Source organism: Achroia grisella, unplaced genomic scaffold (genome assembly GCF_030625045.1).
Source record: "Achroia grisella isolate CSIRO2021 unplaced genomic scaffold, CSIRO_AGI_Agris_v1 utg1174, whole genome shotgun sequence".
Taxonomy (NCBI): Eukaryota; Metazoa; Arthropoda; class Insecta; order Lepidoptera; family Pyralidae; genus Achroia; species Achroia grisella.
The window spans coordinates 1,765,922-1,791,210 of record NW_026712590.1 but is presented as its reverse complement, the minus strand read 5'-3'; the positions used below and the strand labels follow the sequence as shown (position 1 = coordinate 1,791,210).

Here is a 25,289-nt window from a genome sequence, read left to right as displayed (position 1 = left end):
ACAAGTTTGTACGAGGTTATGACCATTGGTTTAAATGAATATAAATACGGTACACACCAAAATATTTTTTTTACAATTTTTGTCTGTCTGTTTGTTTGTTCCGGCTAATCTCGGAAATGGTTGGATCGATTTTGACGGGACTTTTATTGGCAGGTAGCTCATGTTGTACGAGGTTAGGGACACAAATTCAGCTAATGTAAAATATTTTATTTCTCCATACGATAGCCTCGTATGTGTTGCAACCCTGATTAATATTGTCCCATACTAGTAAACTGTCCGGCATTATGTATTAATAATAATAATTATTATAATATGATTGAAAGTATACGGCGCCGGGGGAAGTGTTTGTAAAAAAAGGGAAATCAGGTCGATCCCCACGCAGTTCAACATGAATAAAATAGATCATCGTGGTTAATTCTTTATGTATTCGCCATGATAGGCTAACTGACCGCACTTCATCCTCATTCCATTAACATATCAAAATATCATTATCTTTCATTAAAAAGATTATACGGCAACGACCTTAAATAATTATAACGCCTTACGTTAGGACAGTACAGGAAAAAAATAATGTGACAGGCTACAGTTTCAACTTAAGAATAATATAAAATAAGGTAAATAGTTGAGCCGGCAACTTCCTATTAATCTTTGTTGAAATAAACTTAATATAGGTAGGTTTTATATAGTCATTTTTTTTTATTTGGAACTCTCATTTGGGACGCAGATCTATCAGAAGAAGAATAAGCGAGAAACTTGCGTATTGATCTTCTAAATATATGTTGTTTTAAATAAATATGGTACATATTAACAATGAGGAGGGATTTTTCTGTTTATAAACCGATTGGAATAAAAAGTATAATCTGTAAGTAGTAAAGAAGATGGCATTTATAAGTTATCTCCTACCAGTTTCGTAAATTTTTATCCCAATCTGTTACAGCTAGTCACATTTTATTAATTAGAATTTCGGTTTATTATCTTAAAATTGAATTGTGACGTAAAAAAATTTAAAACTCCGAGGAGTGGGACTTCTTTAATTTCAAAATTTTTATACAAAGTTGGTAACTCTTTCAAGTTTTTGTTACACAATATCAAACTATGTCGCCACCCCACTACCCCACCATTAAAGTGTTACGTAATTTACGGATGTTGTCCAGTTATTATTTCGGAGTCTATTATACAGTCCCCCAATAATAGTTTTTCACAGAGGCGAAGGGGATTATTAGTAATGTGGACACTTGCTTCGACAGTACATATACTATACTACTACTAATAACCCCAATGCTAGGAATGTGCCTTGTCAGGTTGACGCTGTTCTCTTGAAATCATCGTGGTAAACTCATCATATCATCAGTAAATAAAAGGTCATCCATAAACAAAATTGTATTACACATATCTTTCATGAACAGACAGCGATCAGTTTCATTTATATTACATGTGTAGATTGTTGTTGGATCCCAACAGTGGACCAATAAATGATCAACACAGAGCGTGCGCAGAACGTTATCAACATAGTTTGACCTGTACGAACATATTATTACATTACTTAATAAGACGCTACCCAGTGTACCCGCATACTCGCCACTACATTATACGAAAATTGTTATATTCGAAAATATAAGATAAATGTGTGTGTTCTCAGATTATGACTGTCAATTTTAGTTTTAATGATATCTGTGAATTTAAGTTACAAATTTAAGTTATAATGAAGTACACTGTGACATTATTTATAGTGTTGTGCATAGTTTTAAGGAATGTACGGGCAGGTGAGTAATTACTTTGTACATTTGTATAAACATAAATCATATGGCGAAATATTGTATGACCCGGTCAGAATTATATTTGAACATAATAATAGTTTGGACCAATTTGTAATAAAGACATTGTTATATGTACTGTGTGTATTATAATATGATATCTATAAACATTTAATTAATAACGGTAAGTGACCAATTATTGCATATATTTAGGTACAGACATTACATCTCGAAAATGACTGTAAAGATTTCAATATTTACTTCGATCCTATATTTTTTCAAAACATGTTTTTATATAAAAAAGTTATTAAACAAAGCTCGGTCGCCAAGATACCTTATGTAGTGCTGATGTTAAACTTCACATATACATATTATATAGGTTTTATTCAAATCAGTCCAGCAAAATATTATACGATTAACTTCTTTGTATATTATCATAATTAGAAGATTTTTACTTAAATTATACATAAACTTTAAGTACAAGTTTTGTGAGTCTTATTTCTTTTTAGAACTGTATGCAAAAGTTTGAACAATTTTGGTATTAATTATCATTTAGGTAAACTTCGTTAAAATGTCTGCAGTACAACAAATACTAACTACATACACATGCATACAAGTATTATACATATTAGGTATAGTATAAAATTTCTGTGCAGATGTTAGAATCACATAATAACAATAGCTACTTTTAAGGACAGATTTAATGAAGCTTTGAAGAATTATGTATATATCAGTTCTGATTGAAACAAATATATGAACTTTGTCATCACTTACTACTATAAAGTATGACAAAATAAGGATGTACTGGGTACAATAATAATCAGGAATGTTCATTATTATTCTACAAAGACTAGTAATTATAATTGTTCGGCATTTCAATATGTCTTACGAGATGCTTTTAGGAGAAAGATAAGGTAATTTACTGCAATTAGATCAAATGTTTTAAGGCATATAGACATCTGCGTATTTTCTATTAACACTTCCTCGTTTTCTTCTTGTTTAAACTTCTTATATTAAATAGTAGGTATTATTGTAGCACAGATATACTCGTACCTGGACTAATATACTTAGCCAATCTGCTATTCTGTACTTTCAAGGGCATTTTATGGCTATGTGCTATATACAGAATACTAATTATGGACCTCCCATGCGTAAAGACATTCGATAAACCAATTTTCCGAGTTTGGTGGTAAATAAGAATACCGGATGTGTATAATGTATTTAACGGAGTAACCAGGTAAATTCAAAATATCTTTATTAATGTAAGTCTATTACAAACTCTTACAATAGATCAAATCTACCGTCAGTTTGGAATGATATCGAGACGATAAGAACTGACAAGAAACTCAGCTCGTATTCTTTTCAAATAAATCTTGTACATGTTTACAATAATGCAGATTCATTTTTAAATTCAACTTTGGGAGAATAGAGTGATCACCAGCATATGCTATTGCTAAAGCAAATAGTCTAATCAATGTTCGTAATCCGAACAGACCGGTCCTCACAAGCAGCACCGGTCCATGAGTATGACGAGCCAGCCATCATTGGCTACAGATAGTACCAATACTAAGTGTCAACAGAATTCTTAATTATTCTATTTGTAAACTTACATAATAATTAACAATTCCGTTGACAGATTTGTAAACTTACTTCTAAAATCAAAATTAATTTATGTAATTTCTTAAATAATTAAGTTTTACCTGACTGTAGGTATTAAGTTGTAATAACTGATGTCGCTAACTCAAGCAGTGTTCCATGAGTGTGTCTGTGACTATAAAAAATGTATATACTCTTTTTGAAAGGGGTGGGGGTAGATATTTCCAGTAATAGGGACTACTGAGCAACAATGTACCATGTCAGGTCGACCTCCACTAATGCTCCACCAGTATATACCTTGAGCGCAGACGAGCACTACTAAGTACTACTAAAGTAGTCTTTATCATCCATTTATTAATTTATTGTATTCGTGTCGTAGCAAACATACTCAAAGGTAAAATCTTATTCGTGTAGGACATTTTAGCCACTTATATAGTTACTGCGTACCTACAATTAGCATAGTAAATGCGACCGGCGCCCTATTGTCATCGCCACTTTTGTCACTTCCACTGAGCAAAGAATTACATCATCTGTTAATCACAGTTAAATTAAATTGAATTAAATCATTATTCATTGTGTCATTCAAAGACGTAAATATAATTTATTCATTGGAAATATTTGTCATTCTTTAGAAACTAAGAGCAATATGTAACTTGTTTTTTATGTAATCGGAATGACAAATAAACTGAAGATCCTCATAATGGTAAGTGGTATGTGTCGTCTATATATATGAATAGCATCAGGGCATCACGTTATCACATAATACATGTAATACCATTCAGGCATTGCTTAAGATGTCATGAATTTCTGCTCTGTTATTTCACTGCTTTAACCGATACTTTTTGTACGAAGGAAACTGCATGACGGTTGAAAAAGGTGATACTAAGGTAGGCAAATGACTTTGTACAAAGTCTACATTGGTAGAACTTAGTAATCTGGTTCTATAATCCATAGTTCCCCGTATCTCCAAAATTTGTCATATTTGTTTTATTTATTACACACTATTGTATGTATTCCTATTAGTATAAGTAAGTTGGTTCTCCCGCTGATTCGAAATTAGAAATACTAGGTTTCCTAGAATCGATTTCCGATTCCATTCAAATGGGTATCTCAATAAGATGGCCAGAGCCAAGGTTTGAACCCTTACCAATGCTTCCAGACTAAAGTCGTATCCATTACTTCCCTTTCACTGGTTTGTCATAATTTCGTCCAGAGAAGCTGTAAAAGTATCTGTAGCATAGATAGGCAAAGGCAAAGAATAATTGGAGAAAATTCCTAGAAAGTATAAAGGAATCTTGAGAAAATATAAGATATAGAAATAGTAATGATATATAAAAGATATAGAAGTGTATTTTCCTCAATGGTAGTCATAGAGTCTTCCGGTGTACATTCCGCCATATGTACACATAAATTTAGCTTGAATAAATAAATTAGTATTATAGGAGATCACTCACCTTGTAAACCTTGAACCAAGGTCACACAAAAAAAATTACTAAGAAATATCTACAGTGGTTAGTTATCTGCTCTTGTAATATTGTTGTAGGTACTTTTCTAATGCCACTGATCATTCAGTATAATTTATTTATATATACGCATCATTATGAACTCGACACTGGATACCGATCACCAGCAGATCTATCCCCTCCGTATCTTCATTTCAATGGAAGACATTCAAACAAGGATCTAATTGAAAAATTGAACTCACATTCTATACAAGCTGGAGTTGGTATTCGGCCGCTGTTTAAGTTCATCCGCGGGTTGGAGGCCCCTATGCACTCGTCCCAATGTTCGTCCGGTGAAACTGTAAAAGCCGCCAAACTACGAGTATCAAATGCTTTATAATAGTTAGAAAAAAAACTGTATGATGCTATACTACAGATGAGGATGGGTTTCTCCCAGCAAGCGGAATCCGTGGTCATGTAATTTAGTAGTTTAACATAAGTTGAATGAATGAATGAATTAAGTTGTTTGCTTTAACAATTGTTTTAATAATAGAAAAAAAACTGATTATTGTATTTTATTAAAAGTATATGAATCGGAATGAATTTGAGAAGACACTTTTGTTTCTTCTTTACTTAAAATAATAAATAATAATATACCTTTATGACTTGACAGTCATACGTGATAACTTACAGTCCGATGGAATAATTCCCACCTGACGTAGTCAGAGGCATAGTCAAACGTGTACTAAGTGGTGAATGCAACACCTGACATGACCATATTTCGCTGGAGATATTATAAACCAACGTGACAGATCCTGAGCCTTCCATATTTCGTTTTGGTTAGTTATCGGTGCTTCCATCACCGGAAAAATCAATGTGAAATATAAATTGACTACAGTATAACATAAATATATGTAGTAAATAATAAGTAGTTTTTGGTGTTGACCACATTTCATGTGTTTGTTGTTTTTATTGCTCTATTTATGTATCCAAGCAATTTTATAGAGGCCATAAATGACTAATTAATATTAGAATAACTCTTGTCATTGGAAATATTATGTTGAAATGTATACAGTGCATCTATGACAGAGGTCGCGAGATTATCACGCGTCGCGAATCATAAACATCCATAGAGACAAATATCTATTTGTCTATCATATCACGGAATGTCCGTGAGTATAAATAAAGGTACCTATGGCGTTTTTCATATTACAAGAATCAATAATAGAATTAATTCACAATAGCCTTTGAGATGTTATGACGAACACGAGTCAAAACATTGGGTTTTTCTAAAACGATTAAGGAAAGCTGAGTCCTTAGATTGTATGTACTAATATAAATATTTTTATATTGCCTGAAAAGTGGTTTACAGGATTTTAAAAATTATAATTTATATGTATATATACACTTTCCACTAAAATCTGACATGCAAAATTAACTAATGTAAGAAATGAATTAATTAATGTAAGAGTATACATATTCCTCAGCTTCATTTTTATTTTCTTCATTATTAAATTTGTGGGCGAGTTACTTCGATAAATTAAAGTATTCATCAACAGAATTAAAACACTTATTCATCAGCCATCTTTTTAACTCTCTTTTGAACATAATTTATCGGTAGTATTTTTATTTCATCATGCAACTTATTGTAAATTTTTCAGAAATGCCTATTTTATTGACATACAATAGGCATTTCTGCTATACAAGGTTGTGAGAGATTGATAAACAAAAAAGGTAATTTACAATTACAGATTAAGTATGTTGTGTTCACGGAATATATCCAATTTGGGTAAAGTTTGTTTTATCCTTCTAATTGATCCTTTTTAATTATGACAGCGGATTTTTTTTTATTTGTACAAACTTCTGGGTGGTTATGGAAATAAAAGGCTTTACTATTATTACTAATTATGACTGCGGAAGCCGATATTCCATCCTCTAACGGTGTCGGTAGACTAAAGTAGTTTGCGTCAGGTAAGAGATAGTCTTCAGCCTTTAGGAGAACAATTTACGAAGCACGTCTTTCCACGGTTTAGGAGTGCCTTCTGTATTCGCTCCTAGTTACGTCAGTTGAAACAGCCAAGGTCTCCAGAATAGTATTAGAATGCTAAAATAAGTCTTATTATTATTCTAATACTATTGTATTTTTATTATTACAAATAAATGTAGTTATAAAATTAATTCATAACTTTATCGACATACAATACAATTTCAAGAAGTATGAGATGTCATTATATGTATGTTATTGTACAGTGATAACATGAATGGATCTAAGAATATTCATTCATCATTAACATTATCATTAATTATTCACGTGTCATACTTCATGGAAAGGGTTTTGAGTTCATTATTTCATTACCTATTTTTTTCCATTGTTGACTTCTGTGAATCTTTTCGGATCAGTGTCCTTTAGCATTAGGTATATTAATTATAAGTTATCTAGACCTCCAATTGTGTTCTTATTAATCAAGCTGGAAATTGTAACTGTATTCCTGGTTTGCTATTCAAGGAAATTTGCAATGTCATCGTTAATATTACTATATGTTCATACGTAGCTACATCTCCATAACTGCTGTCGTAAACGGAAAAGCAGAAATGCTGACCATGGAGAGAACATATCTCTGCTCACTTCGCTAAACCGTCCATTGATGTTTTTAGTATTCCTTTATGTGATAAAGTTGTCAGGGAATTCTAAGAACACGAACTTCGTTTTATTTCTTGGGAATGAGACGAATGTAGAGAAGCTTCGTTACTTTGTTTTACACAGTAATTAATTATTTCTGATCTGTGCTGGCATCTGCTATACGATTTTTATTAACGGTTTTTATTTTTTTAATAATATTATAAAACGATGTTTTAATCTTAACATAAGCGTAAAAGCTATGTCGAGGCAACTTTTTTTACATCAGGAAAATCATCAAGAAATGATACATGAGGTAGAGACCTGAAGTATACCCAGCTAATCGAGGACACGTGACGAAAACAATCTTCCGCGACCTCAAAACTACATTACTATTTAGCCACCCAAAAAAGTCTAAATTTAATATCACATTGGTCATAAAGTAGTATTTGTTGTTTTTTCCTTGTCCTTTCTCTTTAGCTCTCAGTGGAATCGCAGGGACGCCCGATTTAAGGTCAGGAGAGACAATAAAGCCGATTATTTTATATTTCCATTTCTCTGAATAAGTTATCGTACGGTATATGAATATAAGTAAATATCGCGTTGAACATAACATATAATGTACTCAAACGCTATGTACTTATTATGATCTAGACGGTTCTACCGCTATCTGTAATATAAATTATCACTCAAAGTTTTAATAGCCAGAATTGTGCTGACGATCTTTAGGATTTATGTAGCGTACCGCTAGCACATAATTCACTTCTTCTTTTCTATAAATCACACGCCTATTAAAACTGCATTAACTTAAAACTATGAAATGGAGTTTAAATTGAAAGTCTATTTTCCAAAACTTTTGAGTTTATGCAATTTATTATAATATCTTTAAAATCTCTTGGTACTGGAATAAGATAATTAACATTTGCCAATCTAGATATGTAAATGCGTATTAAATTAATAATTATGTAGAGCTCCTTATTTATCTATATTAGTATTTGTTGCACGACGGAATTTCTTAACGGGTGGCCTCTCAGGGTCACAATAATATTATAATCAATCCTGCTATTCAGTCTGGTTATCTTGTACTAATTTGTAGCATCTACTATACCTACTAGGAACAAAAATAAGGCACTTTTACATGCAGGTCAGAATAACAGTAACATACACGTAAATCAAATAATAACTAAACAAATGCTAAATAAAGTAACAACCTCCAGTAAGGAATATATAGGCATTTTTTAGCTTTTTCTGAAAAGTTAATAGAAGCTACTAGTTAGAGCATTGTTGTTGCTATAAAATGATATTTCAATGCATTGAAATAAGACTAAAACGCTCAAACTTTCTCTACCATTTAATGTCTTCGGCAGTACATCTCAAATCATTAATCCATGTTATCATAAACACCTATCTAAGTATGTCGAATTCTTAACAACCCTACCTTTCATTTATTGTAAAGTTTATAAGAGCATAAAACATTTTTATTTTAACCAGACTGTTTGGTAAATAGGTTATTAAGTAAGTCAACAATATTGTTGTTTAAAAAACTACCAATTTTGTGTAGTTCAAGTTTAATACGGCTGTTATAAAAAGATTTATTTTAACAAAACAACTACACTTTATTTTTAAATTGAACAATTTACTGTTCGTACTCAGTTATCACCTAGATTGAACGAGATCATAATTTCATATACTCAGGACGTGCGACAATTGCGCAATGAGTCTGTTTTTTAGTATGAAAGAGTGTGCAGCTATGCATAATATCTAGATAGTTTAGTGATTAAAAATAAGTATATTTATGTATTTATTTACATAGATTTTTATTCATATGTACATGACGGTAGGAAAATAGTACCGAAGGGTAAACCAAGTTATCCGAATGACTTGGTTTACCCTTCGGTAGACATATCTATTCTACATAATTTATTCTTAGTTATTATAAAACTTCTTATTTGTAGAGCTCTCTCCAGACGAGGTGGCAGAAATTACTGAGTCATGTTGCTCTCAAGTGGAGACAATGGTCGCTGGATTCAACACGCCAGACGAGTGTGACACCATCGAACCATATTACACGGAGCCGGACGAAATAGATATTTGTCGAACTGCAATCAAAACTTGTTGTGAAGATTTTTTCAAGTGAGTTTGAAATTTTAATAAATACTCTACAACTATATATTTATACATATACTTATGGACCGTAGGTAGCTGACGTTCACTAGGTTTTATAATACGAGTACTTGGTCCTGGAGCAAATTCATCATCTTGACCTATTGCTGACTAAAGGGTTGCAGCAATATGCTGAGCAGAGTCCTTTTTAGTAGATATTTTACAGCTATTGATTTACTTTTTTAAAATGTTTTTAAATGTGTATACATGATGCCAATTCAACTTATTCAATATTGTTTGGTAAATAAATATACATTATTAATATTTTAAATATCTTCACGTTATATCAAGGTAGCAGCGACAGCATTTGTGAAGAAGAACGTAGGTTGCGTTTTAGTCCATCTAATCATACTATGTATGTAACTAACTTTATCATATACTAAATAATCAAAAGATTTTCTAAAATAATATTGTCAATTTTATTTCTAAGTATTTTTAAATATAGATACAATTCTATTTCAGACAGAAAAATGAATGTTCAGAAGGAATGAAATATGCCAAAACAAAACAATGCAGTACACCGAAATCTAAAATGGGAAAGGTAAATTATTCCATCAATTTTGATAATTATTCCTGCTGAAACTTTTTCTAAACTGTCCCTCCTGATCTCAAATGGTTACTTTAACATTTTTTCAATGTAATTGGCATATGAAATAAGCTGACGACCCACCTGATGGTAAGCGGTAACCACTGCCAATATACATGAACGGCACTACGGACATCACGTTACCATGTGACGCCCCGTGATGCCACTAATGCGTCTTATCCTGTAATTTCAAGGCTTTATCTTTTACCCTTCGACCGACGGCTTTTCTACAAAATCTACCTTGTAAAAAATAGTATGCATACGTTTACGCAACATTAAGGGGGTCTTCCTATGTGACGGCCTGTTTTTTAGGGATATTTTAGGATTTTTTTTCTACGACCAGTAAATATTTAGAGCTTCAAGTTTTTTATCATTTATTAACACATATTTGGACAGTATAAATATAAAATTTCAGCTAAAAATATTCAGTCAAACTAGAGTTACAGCGCTCTGAACACCCCCGCCTCGAAAAAAAGAGCTCCCACTTCCTCCACGATTCCGGCTGATCGGCTTATCTGAAAAAAAAAAACGGCGTTTTAATTTGTAGGCTTAAAAGCACGGAATGACCTATAATCAAATGAATATAAAAAAAATTGGATTTTTGATAGACATTTGAAATAAAAGTTGCAAATTAGGCGTTTTTTTTTTGTTTTTTGCTATAAAAAAATCGAAATTTTGAAAATTTTCGATTGATAATAGTTCATTCCATGCGTTTACATATATTGAGTGTGCCCTGTAAATTTCAAGTAATTCGGTCCAGCCGTTTCTGAGATACAATGGAGGAAAGTTTGAAAAACACAGTTTTGAGAAAAACGCGTTTAAAGTTTCAAGTCCGTTAAAAACTATTAAAATATCAACTTACTCTCAATCGGCGATGCCTGGTCCATAGAGTATTCCTTCCTCTTCCTCGTGAAACTCTTTTAAAGCAGATTGTTCAGCTCTTGAGTCAATCCTGGCTTGTTTAACGACATCACTTACGCGCCGCTCAGAGCGTAAGATTCGCTTTTCATCCCGTTTCTCAACATACGCTTGGGCTTCACGACCAACAGGGCATCCCATAATCGACATAACTTTTAAAATACCTTGAAAACCTTCATTAAAGATAATAACTGCTAAGTAGCTAGCAATTTCAACAACTTTGGGACCAGAATGAAGATGTTTAGGAGCGAAAGTCCAAATCAAAGAATTCAAAGATTCGTTATTGTTTTGTGTCTCTGCTCCTAAACAACGAATTAATAATTCGTCTGTCGATAAATCTTCGAAAACCGGTTTGATAGCTTCTTGGACTTGCGGAATTAGAGGTGGTTTATCGTGATGAAATTGGTCCAGTTCATTATTAGCTTCAGCCTTACGCCATTTACACCAACTGTCTTCGCCTTCTGGACAAAATTGATCCTGAGGGTTTTCATCACCTTTACTATGAACATTTCCACTCGTACTTCCTTTCCGTCCACTCATTATGAAAAAAAATAATTTGTAGCTGTTGCTCTCTTCGAAGTTCAACCAAGACTAAAATAACTTCGGTAAAATATTATAACAATAGAAATTTCTGTTTAAGTCTGTAGAAACGTGTCTAAACTTGTATAAACAAATATATTAATAAAAGGGAGGCCAGGTATAAAGCCGACGGTACACAATAGGCCCGGTCTCTAACTGCCAACTCACCGCTCCGAACCGCTCTTTCTTTTACCTGCTGTATCTTTAAAACGACTTCGAATTTTCTAAAATCGCTTTACTACCGTATTCTAGACATGTTAAGGGAGCAATTTATGAAAAAAAAAAATCGATTTTTTCAACCCATCACATAGGAAGACCCCCTTAAGTGTTTTTTTTTTTGTGGATGATAATGGAATGGTGCACCCGCCTGCGCTAACGGTTTACGCTGGCGGGGCACCAGTAGAGGATGATAAGATGAGTATGAGGTCAGGTCAGTTAGCCCATCGTGACTAATTCACCACGAATTAAACACGATGGTTTCCAGGGGGAACCGCGTGGAGGTCGACCTGACAAGGTACATTGCTGGCAATGGGGTTATCAATCCACATTACAAACAATCCCCCCCCCCCCCCCCCCCCCCTTAAGTGTTACAAATCTGTTCGAACTGTAAAGTTTGATTTTAATATCTTTGATGGTGTACAAATGATATCCTGTATTCTTTTAAGGTCTGCTGTGATGAATGCGTTTTCGGGAAGTCAATTGGAGAATTACGTCAGGATGAGAGGGAGTGTGGGGAACTAGACGTGGCTTACCTAGCACCAACCACGGTGCTCAAGAACAAAGCATACATAGACTGCTGTTTAGTAAGTCTCATTTCAAATTTATGATAAAGAATTATCTATTATGATTACGACATTACCTTTATATTTAATGTCCAAAAATTTAAGTCTTGTATTTGGATATTGTTTTTTTTTTTATGAATGAGTATCATATAATGCACTCCTATGCTAATGGTACACTGTTGTGGGATACTAGTGGAAGATGATAGAATGATGATGAAATATTGTCAATTTGTCTGGTGAATTCACCGATGGTATTCGGTCATGACCGCGTGGTGGTATCTGATATTTTTCCTTATTTCCGTATCTAATTTTTAAATTTATATTAATTTGTGATTTAATATTATTAGGAAGCTGCAAGACAACCAACAACAACTGAAAAGATTATTACAACAACGAAAAAGATAGTTACAACAACGAAAAAGATTAAAGAGAAATGCAAAAGTGATTCCTGTGAGCATGTTTGTAACGATGACGAAGGCAAAATTAAGTGCCACTGTCACGAAGGGTACCGGCTACAGGACGATAAAAGATCTTGTAAAGGTAAAATGATTGACATATTACTGTACTGGTACGTTTTTTAATAATTTTTAATTGATTAATATTAACATTGATAAGTTTGTATTCAAATCAGACTTAAATATCGATAAAAAAAACTTACAAAATATATTATGTAGTAGCAATTTTGATAACATGGGCATGTTATGCGGTGAATGTCTTAAAGAAAGTATAATATGATATACATGGATGGATGAAATGGGAGAAATTGACCGAAAAAAGTATGGATAGACTGTGTAAAAGATGATATGTATAAAAGGAGAGTAAACTTAGATGTAACGGCTGATAGGGATTAGTGGAAGAGGATGATATATTGCGCCGACCTCAAATAATAGGATAAAGGCAAGCCAATGATGAGTGGGATAAAAGTCCCAATTTAAGTGTTTATTTGAATCGTGGTGTAAATAGTTTAATTAATTTAACGGTAGCATCTACAGATGTAAATGAATGTGCTGAAGCTATAGACGACTTGTGCACAGCGGAAGACACTGTGTGCCACAATACACCTGGAGCCTTCAAGTGTGTTCCAATCAAGAAACGCGCGGTTGGTCTCAGCTGCCCTGCCGGTTTCAAGAAAAATGTTCAAAGTCAAGTCTGTGACGGTGCGTGTCAGTTCTTTATCTTATTAATTATATTTTGAGTTGGCTCGTCGGAAGTGCTTATTATTAATTAAAACTAAGACGAACACTAGGTAAACGTCAGACCAGTATGATCATAACTGCCAAAAGCTTAAATATTTACCTTTATTGCCAGTGTTAAGTACATCCTTATTAATTTTGGTTGGTTAGATTTCAGTCTCTACGCAGCATGCTTTGTAGCCTGTGTTTTGATTTGAAGTTTGCGATATGGCAGTGAAATTACAAGGAACGGTGTCAACACTTTTATCATTAGTAAAGGCAGGCAACGAATGTCGACATAATGTTCGTGGTGCTGTTCATGTATAGGCGACGGATTTCGCTTTTTATAACGTAGACTTCAACTTGTAGTCATTTAGACAAAAAACAAATTATAATCATTGCTGGTCAAAGAATATTTCCCATAACTGAAAACTTAAGGCGTACTTTGTTCTTATAGCTTTAGAATAAGAAGGAATAGTGAGACATTTATTTTTGCTCCATGAATATTAAAATTTTAATTTAAATAATAACCACCAAAGTCTTTCGTTTTCGTATTTCCTTAACTTTCTAACATTGGACGGTAGAGAATTCTAATATCATGGCGGCCGCCATTTCTACAATATTTCATAAACAATTAATTAGTTAAAAAGTTCGTAGAAAATAAATTAGAAGTATATATGAGAAAAGAAATAAAACAATGATTATTCCAATAAATTGAATATACCTAGTTTTCAAAAGTCAATTTTATTATTCTGCCGTCAATTCGTAGTATTCGTCGTAGTATGCTTGGAAACATTTCCATCGACCTTTTAAACTAATGATGTGCAACTTATTACTGTTACGTAACACTTTCGTGTGATATAATACTATTGTAGAATTAAATAGGTAATTTGTTTTTTTGTTTATAGATATAAATGAATGTCAACATCCCCGACCCCCGTGTCCCAAGTATCTTTGTGAGAATACTATAGGAGGCTTTAAATGTGCTGGTAAACCGGGTATACCGTATTCAGAAGAGTCGCCTGATGCAACTACCGAGATTGCCGGTAATACTGATTCTGCTCCAAGAAATGACATTTGTCCAGTTGGATTTAGAGCAGGTCCCGACGATGAATGTCTTGGTAAGAAATTTGGTTTTTTGTTCGTAAAGTAGAAACTAAGAAAAGATCTTACCGAGCATAAATAAATATTTAATGTATACAATTATAAAAAACTACATGCCATAATAGGTGTATGTATATATATGTTTTTCAAGGAAAATTCGCAATTCTTAAAATCTGTGAGTAGGTACATTTTGAGTGAAAATAAACAGTACAAAGAAATAACAGAATACTGAGTCATACATTATGACATCTTGTCTGATCTTGGCGTCTTCGTCCTCCGGACTGGGTACGCATAAGTGGTATCACGGTCACATAACATAATAGGCAACGTTTACCACTTACCATGGAATGGGCCGTCAGCTTGATTACCAATATATTTACCTTCAACAAATATCCTTTTTAGACATCGACGAGTGCGAAGAGCGTCTGGATGATTGCCAACGTCTGTCACAGCACTGCATCAACACACACGGCAGTTTCTTCTGCCAGGACCACGTCTCCAAGCGTTGCACGCCTGGATTCAAAGTTAACAGCGTAACTGGTATATGTGAAGGTATGCTATTTTTTCTAAATAATCCATACTTTTATAAATGCAAAAGTGTGTTGCCAGTTGGTCTGTTTGTTGCCTTATTACGGCTAAACGGCTGAGGTTGTATTAAGGGTTAAAAAAAACAAATTACAAATATGTGAAGTCAGATATGTGAAGCCCATTGTGGTGTATTCACCAGCAAATACCTGTTAGTAGATGTTGGTTACCTAAGCTATGGGATCGATTTAAATCAACCATGATGACTATGCTAATTATACTTTTTATACATGGTAACATAAGATGTATGGATTGATGTACACAAGATTTCGAATTTGAATTCAATTTTCGAAATTTCTAATTATTTTATATGGTAATTATTTCCAATACTGCTTATGGTTGATTACTATAATATTGAATTTATATAAGTATTCAGTTTTAAGGCCTTTTGTTGATTCAAAATTTACTTTTGCCACTAATTTTATTGTGTTCAATATTATTAACAATCATATATATCAATATTTTTTTATTTGCAGATATAAACGAATGTGAAGATTCAATGGAAGTGTGTAAACGCACTGAAGTATGCATCAATTTACCAGGAGCATACAACTGCAAGTCCAAAATCAGCACACTGCCCAAGTAACGTAATAATTATTTGAGCTTATATCTATACTAGCGGTTACCCGTCACATCGTTTGCTTTGCATGATGAAAAATAGTTACAATATATTGTATAGTAAATACTAAAGGTTTTTAATTCATTATAATGAAATACTGTAGCCGCTTACGCTGACGTTATATGCTGGCAGGGCAGTGTAGGAAGTAGTCGTCTTAACATGGTACATTGTTATCAAAGGCCACAAATCTCTAGTACTAACAATCCCCCCGCAATGGGTTATATTTTTAATGGATTGTGATGGAATGGTGCATCCGTTAACCCATTGTGACTAATTTACCAGGAACTTAGGTCGGTTTGGACCGTGTGAAAGTCAACCAACATTGCTAATGGAATCACTAGATCCCCTTTGGTTTACATTTATAATCCTAAATGGATTGTAAATGTAGATCAAACTTACTTATTTATAATAGCTGTTAGAAATGGTATTGATGCTTTCAGATTGGCAAAAAAGACTTGTCAAGAGGGTACCAGGATAAGACCTGGAGGAACAATATGTGAAGGTGAGACGTCTACAACTGTTTCTGTAACGTATCCCCTTCTTTATTCTAGTTATGGTGTAAATATTTAATCCATGACATTTCGATGGAAGAGAAATCAAAATCTCCATTTTTTATATAGTACCTACTCGTGCTTTGCAAATCCAGAGAGAGAGTGAAATTACAAAACAAGAAACATGACATCTTAGAGGACTAATTGTAATTGTAATTTCACTGCCAAAATGTACCTTATAATCGATGGGCCGTATGATTGTTTGCCGCTATAAATTAACACAAAATGTTATAGTGTCGACCAGATTTTACCTCATGCCTCTTGGGTAGTAAACCACTTAACCATGACGCTCTTATAAAATCTCATATAAATTTATACATTTCCTATTCTAGACATAGACGAGTGTCGGGAAGGTACACATCTGTGCGACGAGTTTCAAAACTGCATCAATACATACGGCGCTCACGAGTGCCGTTGTAAGAATGGTTTCGAAATAGACCCCTCATCTGGATCATGTGTAGGTAAGTGTGATTACGATATTTTTATTAAAATAGGTAATAGACGAAAGGAATGATAAACACGCACGGTCCAAACATCAGTATTTATGAGTATGATTATTTGTATCAGTTTGTGTGTTTTTTCTATGTATATTACTTAAATATATTTAAAAAAATTGTATTTAATAATGTTTATAGATTTATAAATAGTTCAATCGATTGTGTTAGTTTCCCATTAATGTATTGTGGTAAGCTTTGCTTAGAATTTAATGTTTCATTTATTCCATTCGGTTTATAAACGAGCAAAGTTGTAAACTATTGTTTTATATCATGAAATAAAGTAGCGGTCTCATCTCGTAAATATATCCTAGATGTGGATGAATGTTCATTGAAGTTGGACAAATGCTCCCCTGGCACGCACTGCGTCAATACCCTGGGCTCGTATACCTGCTCCCGCCGCGGACCGATCACTACAAGCACATCCACCACCGTCTCACCATCCGAATACGAGTACTACTATGAGTAAGTAAATTTCTATTAAAAATGGTAATCATTTATTAATTTGTGAAAACGATTTCAATGAGTGTTTTTTATTTAGAAATCTAGTATTTCCATGGAGGTTTCTTCTAAAATTAACATTAACTAATGAAATTAAATAATAATAAATAATATTAACCAATAAGAAATGATATACTCTATGACATACATAAGACAAATGAAATCTGAAATAATTCTAATTCGTTCACGAAACAATAGACGTATGTAGGTTCTTCGTAGTACTTCAGCGCAATTTTTTTAAATGTAATTTATGCATAATTAATATAATTAGTACATTTTACAAATGAATGGGTATTTTAATGAAGGACTTAATTGAATATATTTTGTGTATTTTTTTTCAGGGAAGATAATTCAACAGACGTGTCAGGTGAACCCGAGTCAATACCACCAACTACAAGTTCGACAACACCAACACCCAGAACTAGACCTACACGACCCACACCTAAACCGACCACAACTCCTAGAACCACTACTCCTAGACGAACAACATCCAGACCTCCCACAACAACAACAAGAACAACAACCTCTACCTCTACTACACCCCCACCCCCGAGAACGTCATCTACACATTTTGGGTCCTATCCTCCTAGAACGCAAACACCTACAACATCCAGTACCCCTTTTACTAATAGACCCGAAAGACCCATATACACACGACCTACAACTACACCTGCTCCAAGAAGACCTTATAGACCCCAAGACAGACCGAGACGGCCTGACGATGCTTCAGGGAGACCTGAAGATACACCTAATATTCCTGACGAACCAACAAGGGGATCTGAAGATGAGCCAGAGCAACCACCTAGAAGACCATTAGAAGATACACCAAAACCTGAAAATCGACCCATAAGACCGGCCACTCCCCGTACAGATAATAGTCGAAGACGGCCTAGTTATTCCAGAAGGCCATCTGATCCAAGACCAGAAGATAGGCCGAGAGAAACAACTACTACTTTGAAACCAGAAGAAAATAATCCTGACATTGATGTGAATAACTTACATTGTTTGCATGGTTATGAGAGAGATTCTAATGGAAACTGTGTAGGTTAGTAATATGATTGATTCTTTGAACGTTATATACCAACGACGTATGTCAATTAATTCGTCAATATTTTATTTAATTAATAATGTTTAATTTAGATGTGGACGAGTGTCAAGATAATCGGTATGCGTGTAGTTCTCTGGAGATGTGCGTAAACAGAGAGGGTGGATATGTCTGCGAATGTATATCAGGATTCCGCCGTGATACCTCCGGGTGGTGCGCAGCTGTTATCCCTACCTCTACTACGACAGTCAGTACAACGACTGAAAGCACTACGACAGGTAATTAATTTATCATCAAGCTATTCTGTTAGGTTTTCCGATAAATCATTCCTATTCGCTTTTGTATTCAGGTCTTCTTCGTTACTTAACAATGACTGCATTATTATTTTATTTAGCTTTCATTTCTGGAGGTTTTCAACTTATTCGGTAGGAGGAGATGACCCACGGAACGGTTAACTGGACGCAGGATATATACATATAGATGGGGAGAATTATTAGAGTGGATAATAGAGATATAGATCTACTGTTTCTCATTAAACTGAAATGCTATCAAATTCACTGCTAATCAGGCTTACAAACATTGAACTAAATTGGACGCCTTGGTATTTCTATTAGTTTTTGTCTCTCTTTTTCCCAGTGGCGACGACACCTCGTTGGCGTTATACTCCAAGACCACGTCCATATTCTCCAAAGCCCGTAACGTGTGATTTTGGTTACAAGTACAACTCTGAGCAGCGAAGATGCATTGGTAATTACATAATTTTGTGCCAATTATATGTAAAACAGTGTTTTACTTGAAAGGAAAAATAAAATCCTGTCCGGTTTCCTATTACAGACATTGATGAGTGTGCCACAAATCAACATTCATGCGCCCGCAACGAGGATTGCGTCAATGTAAATGGAGGGTACAACTGTGTATGTGGGAAGAAATGTCGAGCTGAAAATGGGGAACCTAATGGTAACTATATTTTTATATTTTAGTGTCCTCGTTTGCCATTTGGTAAATTTATCAGGATTTGTGTGCGATTTCCCTACTGATCACCCGTGTAAAATACTGCGTGGATTGAAATTGCAGTGCCCTTCTTAATCTCTACTACTGTCATTTTTCGTGAGAAATTTTTGAATCAACATTAGTTTTTATCGTTAGAGTTTGAGGGCCTCACTGCTCATAGTTTTAAGTGAGTTTGTCGCTGTAGATTCTGGCTAAACAGGAGTCACAGTGGTGGGAATGTGTGGCGGGATTGTCCCGATTACTACTAGGTACTCGTGCGAGATGCGACTATTGGTGTCGAGAGTTTCCAGCCCGCCCTCGCTGTACACCCAGTGATCTAACGTGGCCTACTGGACGACGTCACGTGCCCTCCGATGCACGATGTAAGTGACAATTAAATTTTTAAATGGCCAATAAAAACAGTGTTTAAGATTGTGTCACGATCTCCGGATATCAGGAACTCCTGGGGCAGCGCCATCATTATTACATACTTTCCATACTTGATACCCACTTCTGAGTATAGGTCTACATACAATTAGGATGGCAATATTACATAGCGCTTGCCATGTTCTGAAGTTATCCCTTTTACTCATGTGTTTACCTTTCATATTCTCCTAATTGTCTCTTGCGAGACTCTTGGGATGAAAAGGAATTGTTATAACACTATCGAATTCTTATCGTAGTATTTTGTTTAGTTTATTATCCTGTATCACCGAACCGGCCGAGAAACGAGCCAACACCCTCGTCTGATGACGATGTCAACTCAATTACCGTCGGAGCTCAGTATGGTCAGCGGGGTCCTCGTCAGATGAGAGCCAGCTTTTCAAGGGTCAACTACGGAGGAATATACTCCTGTCGTTGGGGTTACAAGCTCACTTCTGATAAAATGTGTATTGGTAAGTTCTTAGTGAAATTAATTTCTTCGGAAAAATATTTATTACTATTTAAACCCCAAAATAACTTGTATATTGTAATTGATTAACAAAGATGTAGGAAATTCTCAGATAATGATTCAATAAGAGTATATTCACAAATGATGTTTAGAAAACTTTCATGAGATAGGACTGTATTTTTAGAATAGAATAGAATATACGTTATAATAGATTAGATAGATTATTTACATATATTTACTCTTTTATATAAGCAGAGATGACATATATCTGCTTTCATTTTAAAGTTTCCTATTACTAACATTTTTTGCAGACATCGACGAATGTGCTGGAAATGAATCCCAGTGTGGTCCACAGCAACATTGTGAGAATTTCTACGGCGGATACTCCTGCAAGTGTCCCAGCGGACATAAACTGTATAAAACACAGGACCAGTGTGAAGATATCGATGAATGCTATTATGGTTCTGTAAGTGTATATTGTTGAAGTTAATACCTATAAAAAAAGCGTCTGGTAGTTGATATTGTTAGTAGAAAACCTAGTCACTTTATTGCTTCTTTTTTTAAATGGAATGGTACGCTGGCTAATAGTAATACCTACTGGTTGGGCACCAGTGGAAAGTAATGTGATAAGCAGGAAATCAGGATAGTTAGTTTAATAGTTGCAAATTTGCCAGGAATTAAGCCGCAATGGTTTTCCAGAGGAGACGTAGAGCTTGACTTGACTTAGATCTTTAGACCTGAAGGTCACAATGGTACTACTTTAAAAGAATCGAATTTTGTGAGTAATACACAACGTGACACAACTTTATAAAATAGAAAACTGAGCAATTTCTTTACATGAAATCGGCATAACATTATATATATTTTAAAAACAGCCAATAAGATATCATACTAGGGATTTGGTGACACAGTAGTCAAGGGTATGCCTGCTTGAGATGGTTCAAGCAAAAAGAATGTAAATGTAATAATTTCTAATGTAATGTAATAATTTCTAGTAGTAACCGAGGGTAATTAAAACATCGCCATCGGGTTCCAAGTGAAGAAATAATTAATCATTTCTAGTAGTAACCGAGAGTAATTAAGACATCGACATCGGGTTCCAAGCGAAGCAGAACTTATAATATGTACCATCTCGGTACTAGAAAACCATTAGATTCATCTTCGGTCTGCGTAAGTTCGATCATGTTTCTGTTTTTCGTAATAAATTAAAATGGCTCCCTGTTCGATCACCGATCGTCAAGACAAATCCTCAATCTTGAGGAATCAAACCCACGATTGGACATAAGGCTGCTAACCGCTACACTACCGACGCCGGCCACTACATAAATCTTTTTATTTCAGCCTTGCTCCTACAATAGTAATTGTATCAATACGGTAGGCTCGTACCGATGCGAGTGTAACGAAGGTTTCCGGAACGCACCCTCCAATGATAAGATGTGTGCCGATATTGACGAATGCTCAGATGATCCTAATGTTTGCGAGCAAGATTGCGTCAACACGTGGGGAAGTTACCGATGTTATTGTAGACGTGGATATAGACTGGATAATAATAACAGGTACACATTTATACAAAGCTTAACTACAATTGACCTCATACTAAATTATATATGACATTTTATACAAGTTTCAGTAAATTTTTACAATTTAATATCTTTGTGGTCTGTTTTTGTACAAAATCGCCATCGTAGGTTCCTTTCGGGGTAGAATCAAAAGACGAAACCCCTGGCTCCGGCATAGACGCTCGCAATACACCATGTGGTTTTTAGTGGATAAGAATTCCTCTCACCGCCTCGCCACCCCCCAGCGGGGCGTAGGTTTTCTGAATATTTTCCAAAGGTTTCTCTGACTAATCTATTTCTGTCGCATGCCGCAAATAAAGAAAGCTTAAGTTAAAACTTGCTTTATTTTACCTTGGGATACTAATCTTAGCATAACACCTTACACCTCAAGCAACAACAATCGAATAAAATGCAAGGTTGTAGGGATATCCGTAAGCCAATATTTTTTATGAAATAGGAACGGCAAACAAACTGACGACCTACACTACGGATATCACGTTATTATGTGATACTCATGATATCTATCACTCTGCTTTTGTTGCCATTTAAGAAGATTAATATGTCATACCTCTTATCCAGCAATTATTGCATAAATCCTGCACCTGAAACACAGCTGACAAGGATCAGTTACATAGCATCAAGTTGCTTGGTTGCTAAACTAGGTCAGACTGGGGAGATGTCAGATCGACCTCCACGCGGTTCCCCCTGGAAACCATCGTGATACATTCCCGGTGAATGTGTCACGTTGGGCTAACTGATCTGACTTCATGCTCATCCTATCATGCTCCACTGGTGCCCCGCCAGCGTAAACCGATAGCGCAGGCGGGTGTACGATTCCATTATCATCCTTTAAAAAAAAAAACTAGGTCAGATTGAACTATCCACGCAGACGCCTCTTCAGTGGTTATATACATATCTATGTCGATACATCAAATTACAATTTATTTTATTTTGTTCAAGGACCTGTGTGGACGTTGATGAGTGTAAAGAGTGGTCGGCATCTAGGTTGAACGGACGACTGTGCAACGGACAATGTATAAATGAGCCGGGCAGCTACCGGTGCTCATGCCCGGCTGGGTACAAACTCGCAGAAGATCGCAGGAGTTGTATTGGTAACATTTATCATTATATTTCTCCCAATTTACATAATGTCTTTTTAAATTGTAGCCTATCTGTTATTCTGATGTATAAGCTATATTACTATAAAGTTTCATCAAAATATGTCCAGTAGTTTTTCCGTGAAAGATTAAGAAAGATCTATCCATCCATACTCACAAACTGCGTTTACAATATTACTAAGATTTAATATGGATGAAATAAATAAGACTACTACAACAATTGCAGATATTAACGAGTGCGAGACTGGTGAGGCGAGCTGTGCCAGATCCAATCGGCCTGGAGACGTCTGTCAGAACACTCGTGGCAGCTATCATTGCCACCGCATCGAGTGCCCTGATGGATACAGACTCGAATCCAAACAGTAAGTAATTATGTTGTACTAGATATTATTTTGACCATCGAGGATAGAAGGCAAGCATAACTAAATAACTATAGGTAACTACTAATGACAGCCCGGTGGTCAAGCGGTTTGCACATTCCTTTATTTCCGATGGTCGTGGGGTTAATTCCTGGCACGTCACAAACATTTGTATTCGTGAGTATGAGTGTTAACCTAAACAGGTACACCTGTTTGGGTATTTTTTATGTATATTTTATTGACAAAAAAACATTATCTATATATTTACATTAGTTGTTTAGTATCCATAACACAAGCTCTGCTTAACATACGGCTGAATTCCACTATGTGAATTCACCTAAGATATTATAGGACATTTTCGGTTACGTATCTATACAAAGCATAGGTACTAATATTGTAATAATATTATTATAAGAACGGAAGAGAATTTACAAGCTACTTTCCGAAACCAATCTTGGCTACAAATTATTAGTATTATTCGAGGGCATTTAAAATCTTTCTTTTTATAATTTATACTTTTTACTTGATTTCCAGCCGTTGTACTCGAATCCAGCGCTCGTGTCCTATAGCGGACTGGTCGTGTCTGCAGCAGCCCAGCGCTTACAGTTACAACTTTATTACGTTTGTGGCGAACATCTACATGCCTACAGGAAGGGTATGTTTTTTACGCACAATCAGTATAAATGCAACACTTTACATGCCCACACTTTCCTGAGTATATTATTTTTTCGTTTTTCTATCAGTGTTTCCCTCACCGGAAAATTAGAGAAATATAATAAATAAATATATAGTTTTTGTCTGCTGTTGAGTGTACGTTGGTTGTGGTATCGCGGTGAATTGTCATTGCGGTCCCGTGAATAGGCACTCAATTATCTTGGAATTTTTAGTGAGTAGAGGTTTTACAGTACCTATCCGCCTACCTCGGGGCGGACGGGTTTCCATGAGGCATTTTCTTTAAGTTAAAAGAAAAGTAATCCCAGACTAGACCACGACGCTCCCAGACACATCAGTGTAATCAATACATATTTGACTATTGTTTGTTTAGTTGGACTTGTTTACAATGCACGGCCCCGGATGGAGAGACTCTGTGGTGACGTTCGAGCTACGATTGATAGATGCGCAGTCATCGGGTCCCAAGGAGCCGGCCGACTTGGGATGTTTCGAGTATGTATACCTATATATAAAACTGATAATTTGTATGTTTGTCCTTTGTGTATTACATATATTTATTAGATTGTGAAAAAGTTTAGTAGTAATCTAATCACACTCTATGGAGCTAGGATCGAAAAATCAATGTAAATAAAAAAAAACTATTTTATTACTTTTTATGTAACTGGAATGTCGACACCTGATGGTAAGTGGTAATCACCGTCTATATACACGAATAGCATCACGGACATTGCAATCATGTCTGTGATACCATTCATGCATTGCTCGTAATGCCATTCCGGAGGGCGAAGATGTGATGCCTCCATATCCTGTGAATTTCAAGCAGTGAAACAGCTTACAAAACAAATTTCTCAGTTAAAATAAGTGAGACTGAATTGCTCACACAGACGAATTTTTACAAACTCTACCTAGCTCTGTTTCGTGAGCTTACAAATAACTGTAAAGTTAACATAACAAAAATAAATCATATATTTTTTTAAACTAATCAACTATATAATAAAATCTTCTTTGTTTCAACAGCATGCAGCCAACGAATAACGTGTGCTTAATTTCACTGCTGTGCCCGCTGCCGGGGCCGCAGGTGATCGAGCTGGAGTTGACCATGTCTCTATACCAACACGATCAGTTCGCTGGTAGCGCAGTCGCCAGGATCATTATCATCGTTTCAGAATATGAGTTCTAATCTTTGTTAAT

At 34.9% G+C, this 25,289-nt stretch overlaps 1 protein-coding gene across 3 annotated transcripts; it reads left to right on the top strand.

The window, feature by feature from the left end:
• The first annotated feature begins 1,562 nt into the window (after positions 1-1,562).
• Positions 1,563-25,289, top strand: LOC131851401 (latent-transforming growth factor beta-binding protein 4-like). 3 transcript variants are annotated; one of them, XM_059201920.1, is made up of 24 exons: positions 1,563-1,763; positions 9,365-9,542; positions 10,035-10,113; positions 12,321-12,458; positions 12,785-12,977; positions 13,472-13,594; positions 14,518-14,730; positions 15,116-15,265; positions 15,775-15,880; positions 16,358-16,419; positions 16,801-16,929; positions 17,277-17,427; positions 17,805-18,508; positions 18,604-18,786; positions 19,145-19,255; positions 19,343-19,465; positions 20,194-20,394; positions 20,702-20,856; positions 21,732-21,946; positions 22,910-23,061; positions 23,294-23,429; positions 23,961-24,081; positions 24,472-24,590; positions 25,116-25,289. In XM_059201920.1, the coding sequence occupies exons 1-24, from the start codon at positions 1,703-1,705 to the stop codon at positions 25,276-25,278; spliced, it is 3,966 nt and encodes a 1,321-aa protein (XP_059057903.1). In that variant the 5' UTR covers positions 1,563-1,702; the 3' UTR covers positions 25,279-25,289. The 3 variants fall into 3 exon arrangements, with proteins under 3 accessions (XP_059057903.1, XP_059057895.1, XP_059057887.1); XM_059201912.1 differs by having other exon boundaries at positions 13,430-13,594; XM_059201904.1 differs by having other exon boundaries at positions 13,421-13,594.